Genomic DNA, 21,730 nt, shown 5'->3' with positions numbered 1-21,730 from the left:
AATAATTTTTATTTCATTATTATTATTATTTAATTCTAATTGTTTCTATAATAGAAGCAAATACCATTTAATTGACTCGTATAATAATTATTTAATTAAAAGAAACCCCTTTATTGTTTCATTTAAACCAATATCAATTTAATAATTGCCATGGAATATTTTGATCATATATTTTTTTTATTAATCAAAATTTTTTAATTTTAATTGTTTTTATCTATCAACACTTTAATTAATTAAAAGAAAATAATCAAACTCATATATGTAATCTGCAATAACAATCGAAAATTCGAAAACAGAGGAACAATTTTAATTATTTAAAAAACCTCAATTGTTTAATTTAAATAAAATACACATTTAATAATCCAGATGTAATGGATTTTTGTAATAATTAACAAAATTCCAAACAAAAATTTTGGAAAATTTTAAACTTTATAAGAAATAGTTTTATTAATTGATAACCAAACAATTTTTTGTAAATTCCAAATAAATAAATAAATAAATAAATAAATTAACTATTTTTATATTTAGTCATTTTTTTTTTTTTTTTTTTTGAAAAAAAAGAACTAACAATCATTGCTATTAACAGTGAATCGTGAATGATAAGTGCCATGCAATCGAGCAGTGATTAAATATTATTTTATCACTCTTTTTATTTTTTATTTTTCTTTGTAAAACAGTGACATTAAAAACGAATTTTTTTTTGAAAATTTCATTTCGCAGATTTCTGAATTAGCTGAAAGAGATTTTTTTTTACACAAGGCACGAAGCAAATCTATTTTGTATATATATATAATAATTATATTATATGATATAATATTTCTCATTAGAGAGAAGAGTGTACGTGTTACATATACACTTGCGTATATATGAAAATTTTGCACAGTGCTCAACTACAAACTACAGATATTTATATATATATGTATTATATATATATATATATATATATATATATATGTATTATATATATATATATATATATACATATACACACACACAATGCGGTTGCGTGGTTTTTACGCTCGATTAATTAAATTAGCAGTGAAGACCGAACGAACGAGCAATGCACGAATTACGAGCTTATGGTGGGGACGAAATACTCATTGCATAAGTGATGAAAATTAATGATGGTGTTAATGAAATAGTGAGAGAGGGTGTGACATATATATATATATAGAAAGAGAAAAAGTGGATAGAGGAGAAAAGAGAAGAGAGTGAATGGATGAGGGATGAGTTTTGTGGGTGCGGAGTCAATAGTAGAGCGACGGTAGACATGTGCTCCATGCAAAATCGTGGTTCCGAGCTCAGACATAATCACATGGTCCCTGCTTTGACTGGAGGATGTTATTGTGTGTGTAAAGTATTATTTGAGTTTTCTGTCTTTTTTTTTTTTCATTATTTGCCAGGGTCATTTCTTCACTTCTCAGTAATCTTCTCTAATTATTACTTTTTTTTTTGTTTTTCATTTTCCTAATTGTGAGCTAAGTTTTCCTACAAGCTTTGTTTTTTATTTTCCTAATTGTAAATTTTTAGGTTTTCCTACAATCTTTGTTTTTCATTTTCCTAATTGTAATTTTGTAAGTTTTCCTGTAATCTTTTTTTTTTCAAATCCATTGAGCTTTGTTGTTATCTACTGAGCATTGTTGTGATCTATTGAGCTTCTGTTGTGTTCCATTGAGTTTTGTTAATTTTATTGAATTTTCTTTCAATTTTTTTTTTTCAACTTTTTGTCTATTTATATTGAGATTTTTCAAAAAAAAAAAGCTTTATTAAATTCTATTGAATTTTTTTGTTTTGTTGAGTTTCAAATTTAATTTTTAAATAAAAATAAAATAAAAAAAATATTTCAAAGAATTTAAATATTTTTAATATACTTTAAATTTACTTTTTATTTCAATTCTTTTTGTTTAAAAAAAAACTTTCTTTTTAAGACATAAGTTTCAATTTTTGTGAAAAATTTAAAAAAAAAGAAGTCTTTGTGGTTGAAACTACTTGCGGGGAAATTTTTTGATGACAGCGGTGGGATTTTTAAGGTAATTCAGTAGAATGTTTAAAAATCCCACCGCTGTCACCAAAAAATTGTTCAAATTTTCTAATCTCAAACTAAAGTTATTATAGAACTATATATGGATTTAATTTGTTTAAATTTATTTTATTTCAAATGATTATTATTTAATCAAAATTTATTTAATTTAAAATTGATACAATTTCATTTCATTAATTAAAAATTAATTTCAGAAAAATAACTTCCTTTTTACTTTCCATAAAGACTTCGTTCTTTTTTTTTTGATTCTATAAAAATTTTGTAGCTTTCTATGTTTTTTTTTTTTTTTTTTTTTTTTTTTAATGCAACAATAGTTTTGTAAGATTCTATTATGAGTGCTTCTTGTTTTTTTTTCTCACTATTATCTAATTGATTGAATGTGAAAAACATTTTTTATTTTTTTGGACGAACGTCATAAGCTCGTTTCGTTTCGTGAAGCACGGGAAAGCAAAAAACACCGACAAGCGACATTGATCCACGACAGCGTTGGTTAAATGGTTCTTTCTATATAGTGTTTATAACAATTACGCGTGTAGCACAAAGAGGTGAATATTGTCGATATATTTATATAAAAATGTGTGAATATTTATATGTATGTGTATGTAATAAATATAAATATAAACACACATATGTATACATATATACCGACGTGCAGAATTTGCACTCATCACAAAACATGGTAGACAAGAGCCGTACGATTTTTTTTTTATTTTTTTTTTTTTTTAGGGGAAGCAAAGAGAGGCACGAAATGCGACGCGAACGAATTGAATATTTAATATAGTGTGAGGCCTGACGAGCTTTGCGACTTTAACGAGCATATCAATGTTTCCTCATGGGAAAACTCGTGCCAGATGCTATATACGAAATGAAAAAAAGAAAAATAAAATAATAATAATAATAATATGAGAAAATGCAGATTTGGATATATATTATATTGGCTATTTCAAAATAAAGTGTTTCCTTCATTGCCTCTTGAAGTTGAGACGGGAAATGTACGGAGAAACTTTTAATAAACAAAAATTGATCAGTAGATAAAAATTTTTTAATTTTAGTTACCTACTTTTTATTAACATTTTTGTTCAAATATTTGAATTTCCTCCACTTTTTTTTTTACATTTTCTTTAAAATTATTTATTTTATATCTAATTATATAATTTTTAATACAGTAAAATTTGAAATTTTTTAAAATAAAATAATTATTTAAAAAAAAGTAAATTTTTTTTTTTTTTTGTCACAGAGAATTAATTAAAAAAATACTTGTGCTCTCGAGTTTGAAAATTATTTAAAAATACACTTGACTTTTTACGATCGATTTTCCTAAGGAAAGTTTCATGACATTTTTTTTTTTGTACCTATTTTTTTTCTGCACGTTACTTTTTCCAATTTTACTTTATTGAGAATTTTTTTTTCTTTTTCTTTTTTTAACACCTCATATAACAGTTTTTAATAGCTGCAACCAGAAAGATGGGGTTTTTATGAACCTGACAAGATGCCAGAGTGCATAACACTGAAATGAATTAATGAATTTTTTAAAATATGAATTTTTATTGTGTTTTCTGAATGTTTGAAAATTTTTTGTTTGAAAAAGAAATTTTTATTTTTCTAATGAAATTTTTATTTTTTTTTTTGATAGATAAGGAAGAAAAAGATTTCCTTTGTAATCTAATAAAGAAAAATAAGATAAATAGTTTGTGAAGAAAACAAATTTTTTTTTTTTAGTAAAATATTTATATATAGAAAAAGCTCGTAGATTCTTTTCAGTGTTGTAAATCATAAAATAGAATATATAAAATTATATTGCAAACGAAAGTAAATTTTATCACAATATTGAAGTTTTTTGCGTTCTCAATATTTTTTTTAGTGAAAAAGAAAAAATTTTTTTTTCCTAAATTGAAAAATATTTTCACAAAACCTATTAATTTTATTATATATATATATATATATATTTTTTTTTTTTATGGTATGGCGCACGTTATTCTTTAAAGAGAATATATTCTACTCGACAATTTTATATATATGGAATATTCCACCAAGGGATTAAATTATATTTTAAAGTTACTCTTCCTGAATTAATTGATAAATTTACCGCAAAAAAAAAAAAAATATTGTCGATTCGTTGAAAAAAAATATTTATTTTCAATTTTTCTGCTATATCAGCTATTTTATTCATTCGTATTTTGAAAAACTGTTATTACAAATGGTGTTATAAAAAATAATTCCCAAAAATATTTTAATTAAAAATGATTTTCACATTGAGGATAATTTTTTTTTTTCTCTCTTTTTCTTTAATTAAATTTTGAAAATAAATTTATCGCTAGTACTCAGTAAAATTATTAATATACGAAACGTTGAGAGGATAATTTTGTCGAATCACTATCCAGATTGTCGTAAAATTTAATTATTTTAGCGTCAATTATCTCCTTTTCTTACAGTGTGTGTGTGTGTAAGTGGAATTTGGTGAATTTTGTGTATGTGAAATTTCGAAAACATGATGTTATAATATAATTTGACAATTAAAATTTATTTGATTATAAAAGATCTTAATTTAAAGTCTTAAATGTATGTCTTAACATTTACTAGGTTTATTTATTTTTCAGTTTATTAATCTAAAATTTTTTAAATTAAATAATATTACGTTAATTATTTTTATTTTAGATAATTACTATTTTTTTCAATATTTATTTTTACATCTAATTTTTGTATTTGCTTTTATGTGGGATCCTCTTTAAATTTGAATTAATAAAAATTTTAACTGATTTTTTTTTTTGAAGTAATTTTTTTATTTGAAACAAATAAATATTTATTTGTCTCTGAAATTAATTTTTTTTTCTCTGGGATGTATAAACTGAAATGAAATAATTTTTTTTTGTAAATATAAATTACTAGTAAAATCTAAATTGTCCGAAACTTTTGCTTCGAAAATAGAAAAAATTCCTTCTAAAATAGTAAAGTTTATTTAATAAAGTTTATATTTACTATCCGAATATGGTAATTTTTACTATTTTCGGAGCAAAAGTTATTAGAAATTTTGGATTTACTTTGTAATTAGTAAAAATTAGTTTATTTTTCTTTTCGATTTTTCCTGGTGTAATTTTTTTTCAAAATTTACTTTTATGAGATAATAAATTAATAAAAAATTAATAATAAATTAATAATAAATTAATAATAAATTAATAATAAATTAATAATAAATAAATTTAAAAACTAATATGAAAATCTTTATAAAATAGAAAATATATCAAAAATATTCGCGAAAAATTTATTCACATAAATCTGAAATAAAAATTCAAAACGAAATAATTCACGTGCTTTTAAAACAAGTAAATCTTAATTTCAAACATTCTTTGCTTTCGGTGAAGATGAACAATTTATTTTTATGTTTCCACATATCTGTCTGTGTGTGTGAGGTCATGGATTGTATTCTCAATACGTGTTTCAGACTAAAATGAATTTATCATTCCGAGGTTTACAGTATACAGTAAATATCTAGACGGAAATGTCTGGGGAATGAGCCGGCAAACTGGATAGCGAACGACAAGTTAGATGACTCTTGATTCCAAGCGTATATACTGTATAGCTGACGCGATCAGACCCCCCTCAAAAAAAAAAAAAAAAAAAAAAACCGAACTCAAGGCTCGTAAACTGCAACTCTCTTTTCCCCCAATGTACTTTTCCTTCTCGTTTCGACATTCTCCTAGGTTTCTGATAAATATTCAAAGAAAAAAAAAAAAGTGGAAGGTTTATAGCGTTCCCACGGGCGATCCATCGCAGATTTCCCGCCTCGATCGGAAAACCGATCCCCAAGACGGACATGCGATCACGTTCGTGCCTCTCTTTTTTTTTTGCTTTTTCACCCCCTCCCTTTCTGATAAAAGTAACTTGTCTCTGGCTTCTTCATCTTATCATCATTATTACCTCTCTCAAGCTACCAAGCGTGTAAAGGACTATCTATAGAGCTTTGCTAGTGTGTTGCGTTCTTGTGTGGGATAAAGAAAAAAAGCCGGGCCAATCAACAAGAGGATATATCGATAGTGATGTTGGATTTTGAAAAAAAAAAAAAAATAAAAAAAATTCTCAATATCCAACATTACTGACGATATTTTCCTGGTTATTATTATTTTTTTTTTCAAGGGTGATATAGGGGGGGGGGGGAGGGAATGTTGATAAGCCCGTGGGATATAATATATATATATATATATAGGAAAAAAAAAAAAAAACGGTGCTTTGCGTGTTTATTATTTTTTTTTTTTTCTTTCTTTTCTTAGCGTGTTTGTATGTTTGTCTTTGGAGACAGTAGTGTACCTGGTTGCCGTCGTAGGTCCAGGATCCGAACTTCATGTCACAGTGTTGGTCGTCAAAGGGGAACCAAGTGATGTCTATCTTGCATGTGCTCTTGAAGATGCCCGGAGGGACGTACAGGCAACTGCCGTTATGCGTGACCACCACGTTTGTTTGGAACGTCCCGTCGAAACCCTCATCCGCACTAACGTTTCATCATGTATATGTATGTTTTGTGTTTCTTTTTTTTTTTTTTTAGTACAACTTACACATATACTTAAAATTTTTTTTTTTTCCACTCTATTTTTTAATTTTTTCTATTCAATAGAATCATTTCATAATTATTAGAATTTCAAGTCCAATTGATATTTTCAATAACAGTGGGTGATCGAACACGAAAATATTGAATTTTTTTTTTATTTTCAAATATTAAAATTTATTTTTTTTGTATATTTACAAATTATCTTTTATAATTTTTTTTTTTGCAATTCTTTTGCCCGCTAATTACTCTAATTAAACTTCTTTCTAATTACATTGACATAATAATTTTGAATCAATTATTTAATTAAAAAAAATTCCTTTTTAATTAAATTTTCAATTAATAAATCCCTTGGTTATTTCTTATTGTTTCCTTTAATATTTCATTAATTGCGCTAATATTCCAGTTTCATTATAATAATTATAGTGAATGTATATAATTTACTCACTGAACAATCTCTTCCAAATGAACTTTAATGAAAAATTCTTTAATTAGTTCTTCTTTGAATAATTTCTTCGATTAGAAAATTTTTGTTTTTTGTTCATTATATATTTCAAAAAGATATTTATATGCTATAATTACATATTAATTACATATACTATTTACTTTATTATTTTATAATTATTGCAATAAATAATTTTTTGCAGTTAAGTGCAAAAGCATAAGAAAAAGTAAATAATTCCTTCAGTTTATGATAAAAATTATTTATTCCTTACAAAATTATTTATAAAAATTCTTTATAAAATTATTTTTAAAAATTATTTGTAAAAATTATTTGTAAAAATTATTTGTAAAAATTATTTGTAAAAATTATTTGTAAAAATTATTTGTAAAAATTATTTGTAAAAATTATTTATAAAATTATTAATGATAAATTATTTCAATTGAAAATATTATAATGATGAAATAGAAAAATTACATATTGGTTGTTTTTTTCATGTTCGATCAACACTGTTATTATTATTAAGTATTTATTGTGAGAAAGATAAATTTTATTTTAAGACATTTTGTTTTTAAATTTAAAAATTTAGTTTCAGTTTAGCGTAACGGTTATTAATTCTAATTATATTGAGAAAGAATATATGCGATATTATTGTATATATATATATATTTTTTTTTACGTGTATTATATTAGCGTATATCGTTTAGAAATAATTATTTAGCAAAATATTTATCGATAATAAATTAAATTATTTACAAAAAATTTATTTATATACATTGTATCGTTTAAATGAATTAATTGAAAATTTTGTTTAAATTTTCTTCTTTTATTTTAATCGAACGAATTAGAATAAATTTTCTTTTTTTAAATCGCTTATATATATATATATTAATAATTAAGAAATAAAAATCAGTGTTAAATTAAAAGATCATTAGAAGAGAGATATAAAGTGTCAATTAAAATTTTCAAATTGAATTCTATGTGCGATTATTATTATAGGTTGGAAAATATATTTGCTAGCTCGATATAGAATATAGTTGGTATAAATAAATTTCGATAAATAATTAACAATATATAATGATAATTATTATCAGTATTATCAATTATAAATAAAAAAATAAAGAAATAAAAATCAGTAATTATAAAACTTTGTAATAAAATAAATCGATGTATCTTTAAAAAAAATAGTTTAGTGAAAAAAATTATTATCAAATTGTAAAATATAATTATCAGTGGAAATTATCAAATTATATCAATATGTTAATAAAAATAGTGATTATACAATTTATTGATGAATTTGAATTTGATAAGTATCATTTTGCACATATCCTTTTGTTGCACATATATATGATGAATTATAATAAAGGTTTTGTAATTTTCAATGGATATGATCTCAATGCATCTCGTTAAATATTCAAAATATGTTCTCTCTCTCTCATTAAACAATAAATATCAATCTGTACGAGTATTATATAATAATAATGGATTCATCGTTCATTATTTATACCTATATTAACCTAAATTTTCTAAAAGTTTTTAACTCCTCTTCTTTTTTTTTTTTGAATCATAAAAAAAGAATCACCAACTTTTTCTTTCTCTAAAGTGTCTTAAAATCATTTCAACTGGTTTATAGTTATATGACATAATTTCTAAGAGGATTACGTCACACTAAGTAGACATTTATTAAAAAGAGAGAGAGAGAGAAAAAAAATCGAATAAATTTGTAAAAAAAAAAATTAATAATTTGCGATAAAAATAAATAAGTAATTTTTATACTTTAAAAATATATTGTAAATATTTTCGAGTAACTTTTTTCTTTTTTATATTCTATAAATCGTCTTATTCAAAGACTTGGAAATTTTCAAAAAAATACTATTGTACAACAAAAGGAAAAAAGTGCAACAGTTTCATTAAATTCAGTACTTGAGACTGTGACATTTGCGGTCCTTCAGGCTAACTAAATAAGTAATGCAGTCCTTGAGGGTAACTTGGCAATTCTTTTTAACGAGACATTGTTTCTAAAAGAGATCAACTTGCTCCCATTTTTACAACACTTTTTTCCACATGTATTTTATTTTAAAAAAATATTTAAAATTTAGTTTTTTCTTTATTAATATTCAATATTTCAATAAAAAAAATTTTTTTTTCGAAATTTTTTCAATGAATACTAAATAAAATTTTATTAAAATGTTTGTAATATTTTGTCTATTTTCTTTTCTTTTTTTTTTTTTTTTTATTTTTATAAGGAGGGGCACCAGTTCGTGCAATTCATGAATTGTAAGAAACGCTTGTGTTGATTGTTCCGTACGAACAATGCCGATGCACAGTGCCATTGTTTCCATACTTTTGGATAAATTCTGTTTTTAAGTGGGCTACATTTTCTGGTGCTATCCTACTCACTCAACAAGTGATTCAAAGAAATACCCCCTTTTGTTTGACAACATACCAAAAGAAAAATGGTTCATTTTTTTTTTTTTTCAAAAAGTCTTCTTGAGTAATTATTACAGTTCCTTGAATTTCAATTGTACAACACTTTAAGAACAATATTTGCCTTTTATATAATTTTAAAAGAGAAACAAGTTTCTAATTGTACGAATTTTTTTTTCTCGCGAAATAAAATTTTTTTTAAATCTTTATTACTTTATTTTATAAATTGATTTTGAAAACAAAGTTACTTTTAGTGATTGTAAAAATTTATTTTTATATTTACTAAATTTATCCATTTTCAAATATATAGAAGAAATTAAATGTCAAATCAAAGACAACCTTTAACTTATGTAAAAATTTTATCAAGTCTAAAAATTAATTTCCATGATTATTTTAACAATTTTTAATTTAGAGAGAAAAAAAATAGAATTATTACTTTTCAATTAAATCAAAACTATTTTTACAATCCTTAATTTAGAAAGAAAAAAAAATTTTTTTTAGAAAAAAGAAAGTTCATGGTAACAATTATTGATTGTTTCTTTAAAAATATTTTCAGTGTCAAAAATTTTCTATTTTGAAATACTTTTTTTCTACTGTCTTAAACACTTTTTTTTTTTTTTTTGTTCTAAGTTTATATTTAATCGGCTTAAAACTTGGAAAAGTGTTCTAAAAAATTAAATTGCCCTCCTTTGACAAATGTGCAATTATAATTGCCGTAACGTGAATAATCATGCACGAAAGAACACATATTATATATGGCTTGAAATCTCGCGACGTCAAAGTAGAATTTGAAATTTTCATTCCCGCGTCATATAAACTCGACAAACTTTTGCATTTCCCCCTCCACATACACTAATGGAGTACTCGCAAACTTTCCCGAGACTCATAACTCATAAGAATTAATCCCCGTTTTATCGAAAAACAATTTTAGCTGTTCTAGATCGTCCTTCCAGTCATGTAAAATAATAAAAAAAAAAAAAAAACTACTTTCTGTATTTTGCAAATAAATCTTTAAAAAAAAAAAAAAAAAAAAAAAAAAAAAACATCTGTGTTCAGTAGATAGGTACATTAAAGAAATTTTTTTTTTTTTTTTGAAAAAACTATAAACAAAAAATTTTAACAATTTTTCAAAACAATTCCTTCATAATTTATACCAAGTTTTCTCATAAAAAATTCATGTTTCATTAAAGTTGTTAAATCTTTATGAAGAATATTCATGAAAAACTTTTTTCAATGAAAGTACTTGAAATACTTAAAGACCTATTTTCATTTGACCTACTGATTTTTTTTTTTAAATCATATATTCTATATCTAGCGAAGCATATTTCCAACCTTTTTTTTTTGTGAAATTTAAATTTATTTTAACTAAAAGTTGTTGCTATTTTTTTTTCGCATGTTATTCCTAAAAGCCTAAATTCCTGCCTAACGTTGCCACGAGTGCTTGAATTTTTGAATAGGATAATATATACATATATTAATATTTTTATCCTGATGATACGTCCCATATATAATTATAATAATAATAATAAAAATAATAGTAGTAATAATAATAATAATCAAGGTAAAAAATCCGATAAATAAACGCGTTTCGCGCCTAATCGCGAATTTTTCAAAAAAAGGACATTATATTTATGGATTTTAGGGTGATATTAGATTATTATAATTAGAGTTTCATTATAAAAAGTTTTTGATTTAATTAGCTCTTTGTTTAGAGTCTGGCGGTTACGGTTTCATCCACTGAGCCACGAAACCCGCTTCCCCCTATTATTTCCCCCTTATTGTGATCAACATCTCTCCTTTCTCTCTCACTTTCTTCTTCTTCTTCTTCATCTTCTTCTTCGTCTTCATCTTCATCCTCTATCCTTTGTTTCGAAAACTTCTCATCAAACAATAGTCTTTGAAACTTGGAAATTTAACGTGAATCTTAGTGAATTGAGATTGCATTCCTCAACCACAGTCTTTTCTCAAAAACTATTTCCAATATGTGTTTATAAGTTTTCATTTAATTTCAAAAATTTTCGTCAATCTTTTTTTTTTCATAATAATTCAAGTCCAAAAAAAATAAATTGAAAAAGAAACTAAATTTTCAAAAATTTTTAATTAATTAAAAAAATTTGTTTTTACAAAAAAAAAAATTTTTATTAGAAGAAATTTGTTTTTTTTTTGAAAGGAGAGAGAATTTTGAAAGCGGGTACCGAGCTCAGTACAGAGGTAGCCCGCAGTAACGGGGTGGCCTGACGTCGTTTCTTAATTAATTATTTACATAGTTATTAAGCCATGCTCGCTTTAAACTGTGATCGCATCGCAATCGAAAGGACAAAAGAGATTGCTCGTAAATTAAAAGCCTTGTTTCATTTATTGCCATTGAACTCGAAACTCTCTCCACGTACTAAGCAATAAACCTCGATTCACTGACTATATGGTATTTTTATTACGAACGAGGAAGGGAAAAAATCTCGAAAAGAACGAAAAAAAAAGAGTACACTGAAAAAAAAAAAATTTATTTGATTCAAATATCGGTGTATTTGGTTATTATCAAATAAATATTTACTTGAATCAAATATTTCAGTATTTGAAGCAAATATCATTTATTTGATTCAAATAAGAAATATTTGATTCAAGTAAATATTTATTTGATAATAACCAAATACACCGGTATTTGATTTTTTTTCAGTGTATAATACACTTTCAAAAAAAAAAAAAATTCGATTTAAATAATTGCTTATTTGATAATAGTCAAGTGACTATTTATTGTCAAATAAATATTTATTTGTATCTAATAATTTTTTATTTTTATCAAATAATTATTTATTTGTTTGAAAAAAAATTTATTTCCAACAAATAATTATTTATTTGTAATTTTATTAGCTTTTAAAAAAAAGATGTAAAAAAAGAATTTACGTTCAGAATTTCTTTTCAAACATAAAATAGAGACAATTTGATAATTACTTCTTCCGAAGAAGACAGCAAAAAAAAAAAAGAAAAAAAAAACAGAATCAACACTATAAAAACCAAAGTAATTTGATACTATTAACAATTAATTTCATCCCTCTGTTAATTTTGATCTTTCTCTTTAATTTATCCCCCCAGTTAATTTTATTTCCTTTGGTTATTATACTCGGCCTGTTAATTGAAATTAAATTTTATTATCGTAAAATGAACGAAAAACGAGGGGAAATGAGAAAATTATAAAAAGCTCTTTACAGTTTGAATATTATGTCTGTATATATGTAATTTTATACACTGAGAAAAATGTTTAGTTTAGGTCAACACCAAAATTTGGTTGGGCCAACAAAAAAATTTTGTTGGTATTTAAGCAACCAAACTATTTGTTTGAGTCAACCAAAAAATTTGGTTGGAATTTAAAAATGTCCAACCAAATAGTTTTGTTGGCCTAACCAAATGTTTGGTTACAACTTTGTTTAAGCCAACCAAAATTTGGTTACAAGAACCAAAATTGCCTAATTAAACAATTTTGTTGCAAAAACTAAATTTTTTTTCTCAGTGTATACAACAATAATAATAATAATAATAATAATAATAATAATAATAATAATAATAATAATAAGAATGGAGAAATGAATAAGTGGAAAAAGGGATTTAGAAAATTAAGGAAAGTATATATATATATACAATTTTATACATTGCTGCACCAAAAACTGTATTTTATGAGGCTGCAGAGCTTTTACGATGTCTTGTATAGAAATTCAAAACCATTTTGTAACATTATTATGATCCCTAGCTATGTATATGTATATATTGAAGTATATCGGTATAATAATAATAATAATAATAATAAAAAAAAAAATAAAAACCCTCGCGATATGCTGAAAGTTGAATGCACATTTCTTTTGAAGCAGAATAAAAGGATATTCACAACAATATATGATGGATCTTTTTTGATGACCCAAGAAAAATAGTTGTGAGAAAGAAGGAGATATTTGTGCCAAAGATAGGAAAAAGAGGAGAGAGAGAGAGAGGTGTTGAATATAATCAAGAGGAAAATCTGTTCAACTTTGAAGCCTTTGGCGAGACATTCTCACATATATATATATATATATATCTCCATTATACTAATTTTCACATATAGCCATATATATATATATAGCTATGGAATATGTCGCCTTGCAACAGGTTGAGTGATCAAATCATAAATGATGAAATACGGCAAATCATGTGATTGCGTGTAATACGTTTGTACTATATGGACACAGGGAATAACCGCTAATTTAACAAACTAATTAACTATATATTGATTTTATTATTATAGTGTGGTTTTCAAAAAAAAAAAAATAGTTTTTTTCAATTAAAAATATTTTGGTGCAGCTATTTTTTTTTGTGAAAAATTAAGAACAAACTACAGCATTTTAAAAAATTTTCCATTTTCTTACATTTCTTTCTCTATTTTTTGAAAACAAATTTATTGTGTAAATTAGATTTTCCAGGATTTTTTTTAATGTATTTCAATGTCATTTGCAAATATTGTATTACTCTACAAAGTACAAATATTGAATAAATTAAAACAAAATCAGTCAATATCGACAGGCGAAAAAGAACTGACAAGTTAATTTAGACCTGCTTATCAAATATTTTCTACATTTATTTTTAATTATCGTATAAAAAAAAGTTTTACTACAAAATATTGTACAGTGAATTTAATTTATAAATTGGAATAACAATTGTTTATATTTTTATTTATAAATATTAAAATTAATGGTAATAATTTTGATATGTGAAAAGTAATTGTTAAAAATTTCAATTATTAAAATGTAAGTACAATCTGTCTGACTCAAACTAATTGGTACCATTGAAATCTTGTTTACCAGAATTTAATTCGTTTTGTCTGACTGATATTGACTTGTACTACTGCAAACTATTTTTTTGCGCCTTGTCTGACTGAAACTTACTTATACTACTAAAAAATTTATTTACTTAAATGTAGTACATTGTCTGACTGAAAGTAAATTGTACTACTGAAAACTAAATTTTTTCTTTTTACTACTTTCTGCCTGACTAAAACTGACTTGTACTACTGAAAACTGAACTATTTATTACCTTCTGTCTAACTAAACCCAACTTGTACTACTGAAAACTAAATTATTGTAAACTGACTAGTACCACTAAAAATTAAATTTCTAGTTTTTATTAAGTTGTGTCTGATTAAAATTGAATTATACTACTGAAAACTGAATTTCAGTTATTTTTTATATTCTCTCTGACACCCATTTACTTGTACTACTGAAAACTGAACTTTTAGTATTTATTAAGTTCTGCCTGACTAAAACTGACTTGTACTACTGAAAACTGAACTTCTAGTATTTATTACCTTTTGTCTAACTAAACCCAACTTGTACTACTGAAAACTGAATTACTGTAAACTGACTAGTACCACTAAAAATTAAATTTCTAGTTTTTATTAAGTTGTGTCTGATTAAAATTGAATTATACTACTGAAAACTGAATTTCAGTTATTTTTTATATTCTCTCTGACACCCATTTACTTGTACTACTGAAAACTGAACTTTTAGTATTTATTAAGTTCTGCCTGACTAAAACTGACTTGTACTACTGAAAACTGAACTTCTAGTATTTATTACCTTTTGTCTAACTAAACCCAACTTGTACTACTGAAAACTGAATTACTGTAAACTGACTAGTACCACTAAAAATTAAATTTCTAGTTTTTATTAAGTTGTGTCTGACTAAAAGTGATTTGTACTACTGAAAACTAAATATCTAGTTTTTATTAATTTTTGTCTGGCCTAACCTTAATTTTACTACTGAAAACTAAATTTCTCGCCAAAACTGACTTGTACTACTAAAATTGATTTAATTAATTGCGTCTGACTAAAACAGACTTACACTACTGAAAACTAATTTCTCTTTTTCAGAAAAAAATCATTTGTCTTATTCTCCATTTTTTTTTTTTTATTATTATTTATTATTTCCAATCACCAATTAATGAATTCTCTTTGGTAAATATTTTAATGCGTTTGGAAAAAATGGTATATATAACTTTTTTTTTTTTTTTTTTTAATAATAATTGAACATAATTTATTATCAATGAACTTATTTCCCCGCAAAACAGTTTGAAAGCACGTAACCCTGAACCGAAGTTGGAATGTAAGGACTATCTTGGGAATTTCAAGAGTTTGTTGGATCATTGTACTTAGTTCTCTCTCTCTCTCTCTCCCTCTCTCTCTTTTACACAGAGAGAAAGGGAGAGAGTCCAAGGAGGAAATTTCTCGACGAGACTTTAATTAATTGGTACGATCTCGTGCACTTTACAACGTCAGCCGCGTGTGCAGTTTCAGTTGAAATTCTCGAGAATCGTGTGGACCTCGCGTTAGTCTTTAGCTAGCCAACTTGGTCAGTTTAGTTATAGATGATTCTGTTGAGTAATTTTCCTCTCCCTTGATACAGTTCAAAAACTTCTCTTTGTCTTTCTCTTCAACTTTATATATTATGCCATTTCTCTTTGCCCTGAGTAAAATTTTCTTCAATTTAAGAAAAAAAATTTCGATTATATAATATATAATATATAATATATAATATATAATATATAATATATAATATATAATATATAATATATAATATATAATATATAATATAATCCTTATAAAAAATTGACTACTGGCACAGTATTGGCGCGATACTGGTACCAGTACCACGCCAGTAGTAAACTCCGGAAATTTTTGATAGGGATATAATATAATTTATAATTATATAATCTTTTTTTTTATATAATATTAAATTTTTAGACACAATTTTTTTTTTGCCCAGCAAGCAAAATTTCCTGACTTTTTCAGGTTTTTAGAAAGCGTAGCAAGTCTAACTTTATTCGAGAGTCTCAATTTTATCCTATTTTTTTTTTTTTTTTTTTTTGATACTATATTATCGTCTTCATTTATGTCACGACACATCACATGTGTGCCCCTCTCATTTCCATCGGTATCGAATCAGCCGAGAACTCACTCGACTGGAACTGGCATTAAATTGGCTATAATTCCAATTAAATCTCGAGCGCGCGATTCAAGAGGGCTTATGAGTCGAACTTAATCGAACTCGCAGTCTCGCTCAACTTTAAGCTCAATGTTCTCTCTTTATTCCTTTTACAATATCCGATATCGTGATTTATAAGTTATCAAAAAAAAAAAAGAAAAAGAAAAAAAATTTTAATCTTACATGTGGCATTCCTTTTTTTTTTTAATATAAAATACGATTTTTTTTAAATTTTCGTAAATTTATCAAAGGAGAAAATTATTTAAATATTCAAAAATGCTGTATAGTTTGTTTTTAATTTTTTTTTTTTCTAATGATCCTAACATTTATTTTTTTTATTTTCATTTATTTGAGACAAGTAAAGTTTATTTGAATCGAATAAATAATATATTTGCCTTAGAGACCAATAAGTTTTTGTTTTAAATAAAAAAAATTTTACATAGCGCAATTAAAAATTATTTAATACAAAAAATTATTTCAAAACAAATATAAATATTTATTTAATACAATTAACTATTTATTTGTGTCCGTGGGGAAATTTTTTTTTTTTTTTTTCTCTAAATTTATCATAATGATGGACAATAAATTAGAAACCGATTTGATAATTCTTTTTGAAAAAATTATAATCGAGGAAAAATAAGGAAAAGGAATTAAATTTTCTGAACGTAAATATACCAATATTAATTTTACAAGAGTAATAATAGAAAATATATTTTAAAAAAGGGGGGGGATAAAATAAAAAATATGTGAGAATAAGTAATGAAAATAAAATATCTGTATTATAGTGAAAATTTTAGCTGTAGAGGAGAAAAAAGAAATTTGTATTTTAAGATAAAGAAAGCGACAGAATATGTTGATATTCTTGAGAAAAATATTCGAGAAAAAATTTTTGAAAGAGAAACAAGACAAAAGAAAGAGAGAAGACTTTTTTTTCCTTTCTTTCTTATATGATAATAATAATAGTAATATTTTTTTAATCAGTTAAATTTGAAAAAATCAAAGTACCATTAGGGAAAAATACAAAAAAAAAACCCAGAAAAAAAAGTATTATAAAATAATATTTCATTATAATTAGATGGAAAAATGTATTTAAAAAAACCTTTATAAATATGCAAGGCTTTTTTTTTAAAAAATCATTTTCAGGATGCAGCAATACAACAGTATTGAATAAACAGTAATTTCTTAATAACTTAATTAACTAGAATGTCTCTGGAGATGACTCGCACTCAGTTTGAATGCAGAGAAAAAAAAAAAAAAACCTATCTTCTAAATCGATATTTCTCTACTTTCTCATCGAAAGAATTAAACTGGCATTTTTTTCTCAAAATACTATATAAAAATATTATTCTCAATTGAAGAATATGCTTTCATTTAAAAATAGAATTACAAGCATTCTATTTTTAAAAAACAGAAATAAAAAATACATATATATTTAAATAAATAATAAAATATACAAAAAAAAAGAAAAAACTAGAAAATATTAGTGTCAGCATAAAGACTCGAGGATTTGCTCAGTATTTTTTTGTTTTTTTTTTTTTATTCTAGGGACCATTTTCTAGGTTTGACGAATGTACATTTAACGCTGGCATATGTATATATATATATAGATACATTTTGTATCGGTTATCGCGAAATGATACGTTCGCGAATACAGAGCAACAATATATATATATATATATATAGATATTATACGATCGATGTGAAACCAGTTTGAAAAGCGAGCATGGATGTACAATTATTATGTGGATTACCTGGACAGAGAGAGCGCGCTTTTTAACACACACACACTCCGCCACAGTCATCCAAGATTATTATTAATGTTTATTTTAGTAACTATAAACTAGTTAATCTACAAGGTTTGGATTCTTGGGATACCTAAAAAAAAAAAACGAGAGAAAGAGAGATAAAAAAATAAGTTTATAATCAAAAGGGGTGTTAATGATGCGTAGGAATTCAACAGAAATGATTAGCGAGCTGAAAAAGAATTTCTTAAATTCACTTTGTGTTTCTCAAAGCGCTCCGAAATTAAAAAAAAAAAGAAAACACGTCAATTTCACAATTAACTTCAAAATATCAAATTTATACTAAAATTATCAAATTTTTACAAATTTTTATGTCCATTTGATACTTTTGGTGTTAATTTGATTTTTTGGATACGAATTTGGTACCAATTTAATACTTTATGTTGCAATTTAATACGTTTGGTATACTTTTGGTACCAATTTGGTATTTTTGGTATACTTTTGGTACCAATTTAGTACTTGTAGCAATTTAATACGTTTGGTATACTTTTGGTACCAATTTGGTATTTTTGGTATACTTTTGGTACCAATTTAGTAATTGTAGCAATTTAATACGTTTGGTAAAAATTTTGGTACCAATTTGGTATTTTTGGTATACTTTTGGTACCAATTTAGTACTTGGAGCAATTTAATACGTTTGGTATACTTTTGGTACCAATTTGGTATTTTTGGTATACTGTTGGTACCAATTTAGTACTTGTAGCCATTTAATACGTTTGGTATACTTTTGGTACCAATTTGGCACTTATGGTATACTTTTGGTACCAATTTAGTACTTCATGTAGCAATTTAATACGTTTGGTATCAATTAGTACTTTATGTATTAATTTGATACTTTTGGTACTAATTTGGTACTTTTGGTACCAATTTGGTATCAACTTGATACTTTTGATACAAATTTGCTATCAATTTGGTTTGGTATAATTTGGTATTAATTTAATACTTTTCGTATACTTTTGGTACCAATTCCATATTTCTAAATTAACTGTGAATTATCAAAAAAAAAAAAAACAAATAAAAAATTTTAATCGTTTAAAAAAAAAACGACATTACTTTCGAATAAACCGGGACAAATGAAAACGTGATTGATAATAATATAGTGGTTCGCTAATCGCGTATTAAATATATAAATATTTTTCCCTACTTTGTACAAAATGTGCGTTCGAAACGAGTCGACCAGTTGAAGAGCTCTTATACAGAGTTTCGGTAAACTCGTTGAGAGCAGCAGCAACTCTTTTTTTTTTTCACCAATACTACACGATATTTTCAAGTATTTAAAAAAAAAAAAAATAGCGCGAAAAAAAAATAAAACTGAGCGACTCGTAAAGAGTATAAAAGTAATAAATATATATATATATAGCTACTATATATAATCGGGGAATTAATATTCGTAGGAGTATAAGTATATTTACAAGTAGAAAATGTAGGTACTTATTATAATAATACGAGTATATATAATATATAATATATTAAGATATAAAGGAAAATTATATATTCTGCTTATTAATACTTCTAGCATGGAATCAAATAATTAAGACATGCAAATCAATAAGGGGTTCTCGATATACTTTGATACTTATATTATATATATATAATAAGATGCGAAGCAACACTGGGGGGGTGGGAGGGAGGAAAACAAAATTACATACCCTTCGCTTTGTTATATTAAATATTATAAATTTCAAAAAAAAATTAAATTAAATTAAAAACTACGCAGTCCTAATATTTCAATCTTACTGCACTCGAACGCGCGTTTTACTTGCGTTTATTATTATTATAATTTTTTTTTTTTTCTTTTTTTTTTTAGCGAATAAAATCTGCTATCCATTATCGTTCGAGCAGCAGCTTTCTTTTCTCTTGCCGATGATTTCTGAAACATTCTAAATTCTATAAACACTATCCCGTTTTTTCATGCGATTTCATCGATCATCCTCTATTTACATTTCAAATTTTTTTTTCACCTTTCCCTCAATTTTTGTTTTTTTACTAATCAATTTCTATCTATATTTTACGGTTAACTTGTATACCTTTTTTTTTCAAAAAGAAAATGTAATGAAAAAAAATTATAAACTGGGAAAAAGAGGTTCGAAGCAAAAAAAAAAAATACAAAAATTCTACTCTACGAAAATAAAAAATTAATAATCTAATTTCTACCTTTAAGATAAATAGAAACACATTCTCTTCTAAAATATATCTTTGTTAACCATAAAATATGTCTGTTAAATTAGATTAGTCGACTTTTTTTTTATATATCTATATATGTATACTTTAAAAAAGTTTCGTTCAAACAAACCCGATTATATATATAAGGCAACGTTGGTAAATATCCTGTAATTGAAAAACTTACTAAAAAGAACGCTACCGGTTTAATTTAAAATATATATCCTATATTATTACTAATAAACAAGAGTAAAAAAAAAATAAATCAACTACGTCCAATTTGGTTCGCTGTAACTGAGTAATATAAAACACGGTATATATATATTTTTTTATTTATAATCGCATAGATTATTTAAATTTAAATTTTATTTATATTTCTAAGATTTATTGTTTTAGGAATTTTTTTTTTTTTTTTTTGTCAAAAATATGTTTTTGATTTATTAAATAAGAATTTGTATTTAAATATATTTATCACGTTTATTGTTACAATGATGTACGTAAAGATTATTATTTCATGACAAACATATTATTATAAATTATTTTGTTATTATAAATTATAAATTATTAAAAATAACAAAAATTTAGAAATTAAATTCTTTTGTTAAATTAAAAAGAAATAATTTTATACTTAACGTACATCACTGTTTTGATTTTCTCTCTCAAAATTCATTAGTTAAGTAAGAGATACTTATATTAGATTATTGAATTTACTAGAATCTCCTAGTATCTATATATATATAATCAGTGGGAAATTTACTCAAGAAGATAATGTTACCTGTTGTACATGAGGACGTCAGGTTTCCACAACTTGTTGGGCGTGATACGAAGACCCTTAACTCCACCATATTCTGACTCGTTCCATTGCAGATTGTAATCTGTCCATTCCTGAAATAAAAAGATAGTATTTTTTATTAATTAGAAAATATTTAAAATTTCTTTCTTTTATACCCAAAAAGTAATTGTACAATAATAATTATAATTACAGTAAATAAAAAAAAGTTAAAAAAAAAATTACAATAAATTTAAAATCAGGTATTTTATTCTCTAAATTTGGAATTAGTAAAAATTTTAACTAATTTGAATTAGTTACCTACTTTTTTGCTACTGAATTAGTTAAATTTTACTAATTCAATAGTTAAAAAAAATTTCTTTACCATTGCTTAGTTAAATTTTACTAATTCAAAATTCAAAAAATAGTCGTTCATTCAAATTAATTAAAATGTTTACTAATTCAAATTTCGAGAGTATTAAAATATGAAAAAATCTATTGTATAGATAATTTTTGCAATTTGTTAAAAATGAGTAAAAAAAACCAACAT

The 21,730-nt window shown here is 24.5% G+C and overlaps 1 protein-coding gene and 1 long non-coding RNA gene across 5 annotated transcripts in view; one reads left to right on the top strand and one right to left on the bottom strand.

Annotated features, from left to right (window-relative positions):
• Positions 1–21,730, bottom strand: part of LOC127280320 (neuronal acetylcholine receptor subunit alpha-7) — a 219,334-nt gene that overhangs the window by 98,026 nt on the left and 99,578 nt on the right. For all 4 annotated transcript variants that reach the window (XM_051303252.1, XM_051303261.1, XM_051303236.1 and 1 more), the window contains exons 5-6: positions 21,187–21,296; positions 6,344–6,524 (exon numbers count right to left, since the gene is read on the bottom strand). In XM_051303252.1, the coding sequence (XP_051159209.1) occupies positions 6,344–6,524; positions 21,187–21,296 (291 nt within the window). The remainder of the gene's footprint in view (positions 1–6,343; positions 6,525–21,186; positions 21,297–21,730) is intronic.
• LOC127280436 (uncharacterized) overlaps positions 1–21,730 on the top strand; it is a 148,497-nt gene that overhangs the window by 108,655 nt on the left and 18,112 nt on the right. The window lies entirely within an intron of this gene.

This window comes from Leptopilina boulardi, unplaced genomic scaffold (genome assembly GCF_019393585.1).
Source record: "Leptopilina boulardi isolate dan_hultmark-lab unplaced genomic scaffold, ZJU_Lbou_2.1 LbouV2_112, whole genome shotgun sequence".
In the NCBI taxonomy this organism is placed as follows: domain Eukaryota; kingdom Metazoa; phylum Arthropoda; class Insecta; order Hymenoptera; family Figitidae; genus Leptopilina; species Leptopilina boulardi.
Note: the sequence above shows the minus strand (reverse complement) of the source record. Positions and strands in the feature narration are given on the sequence as shown.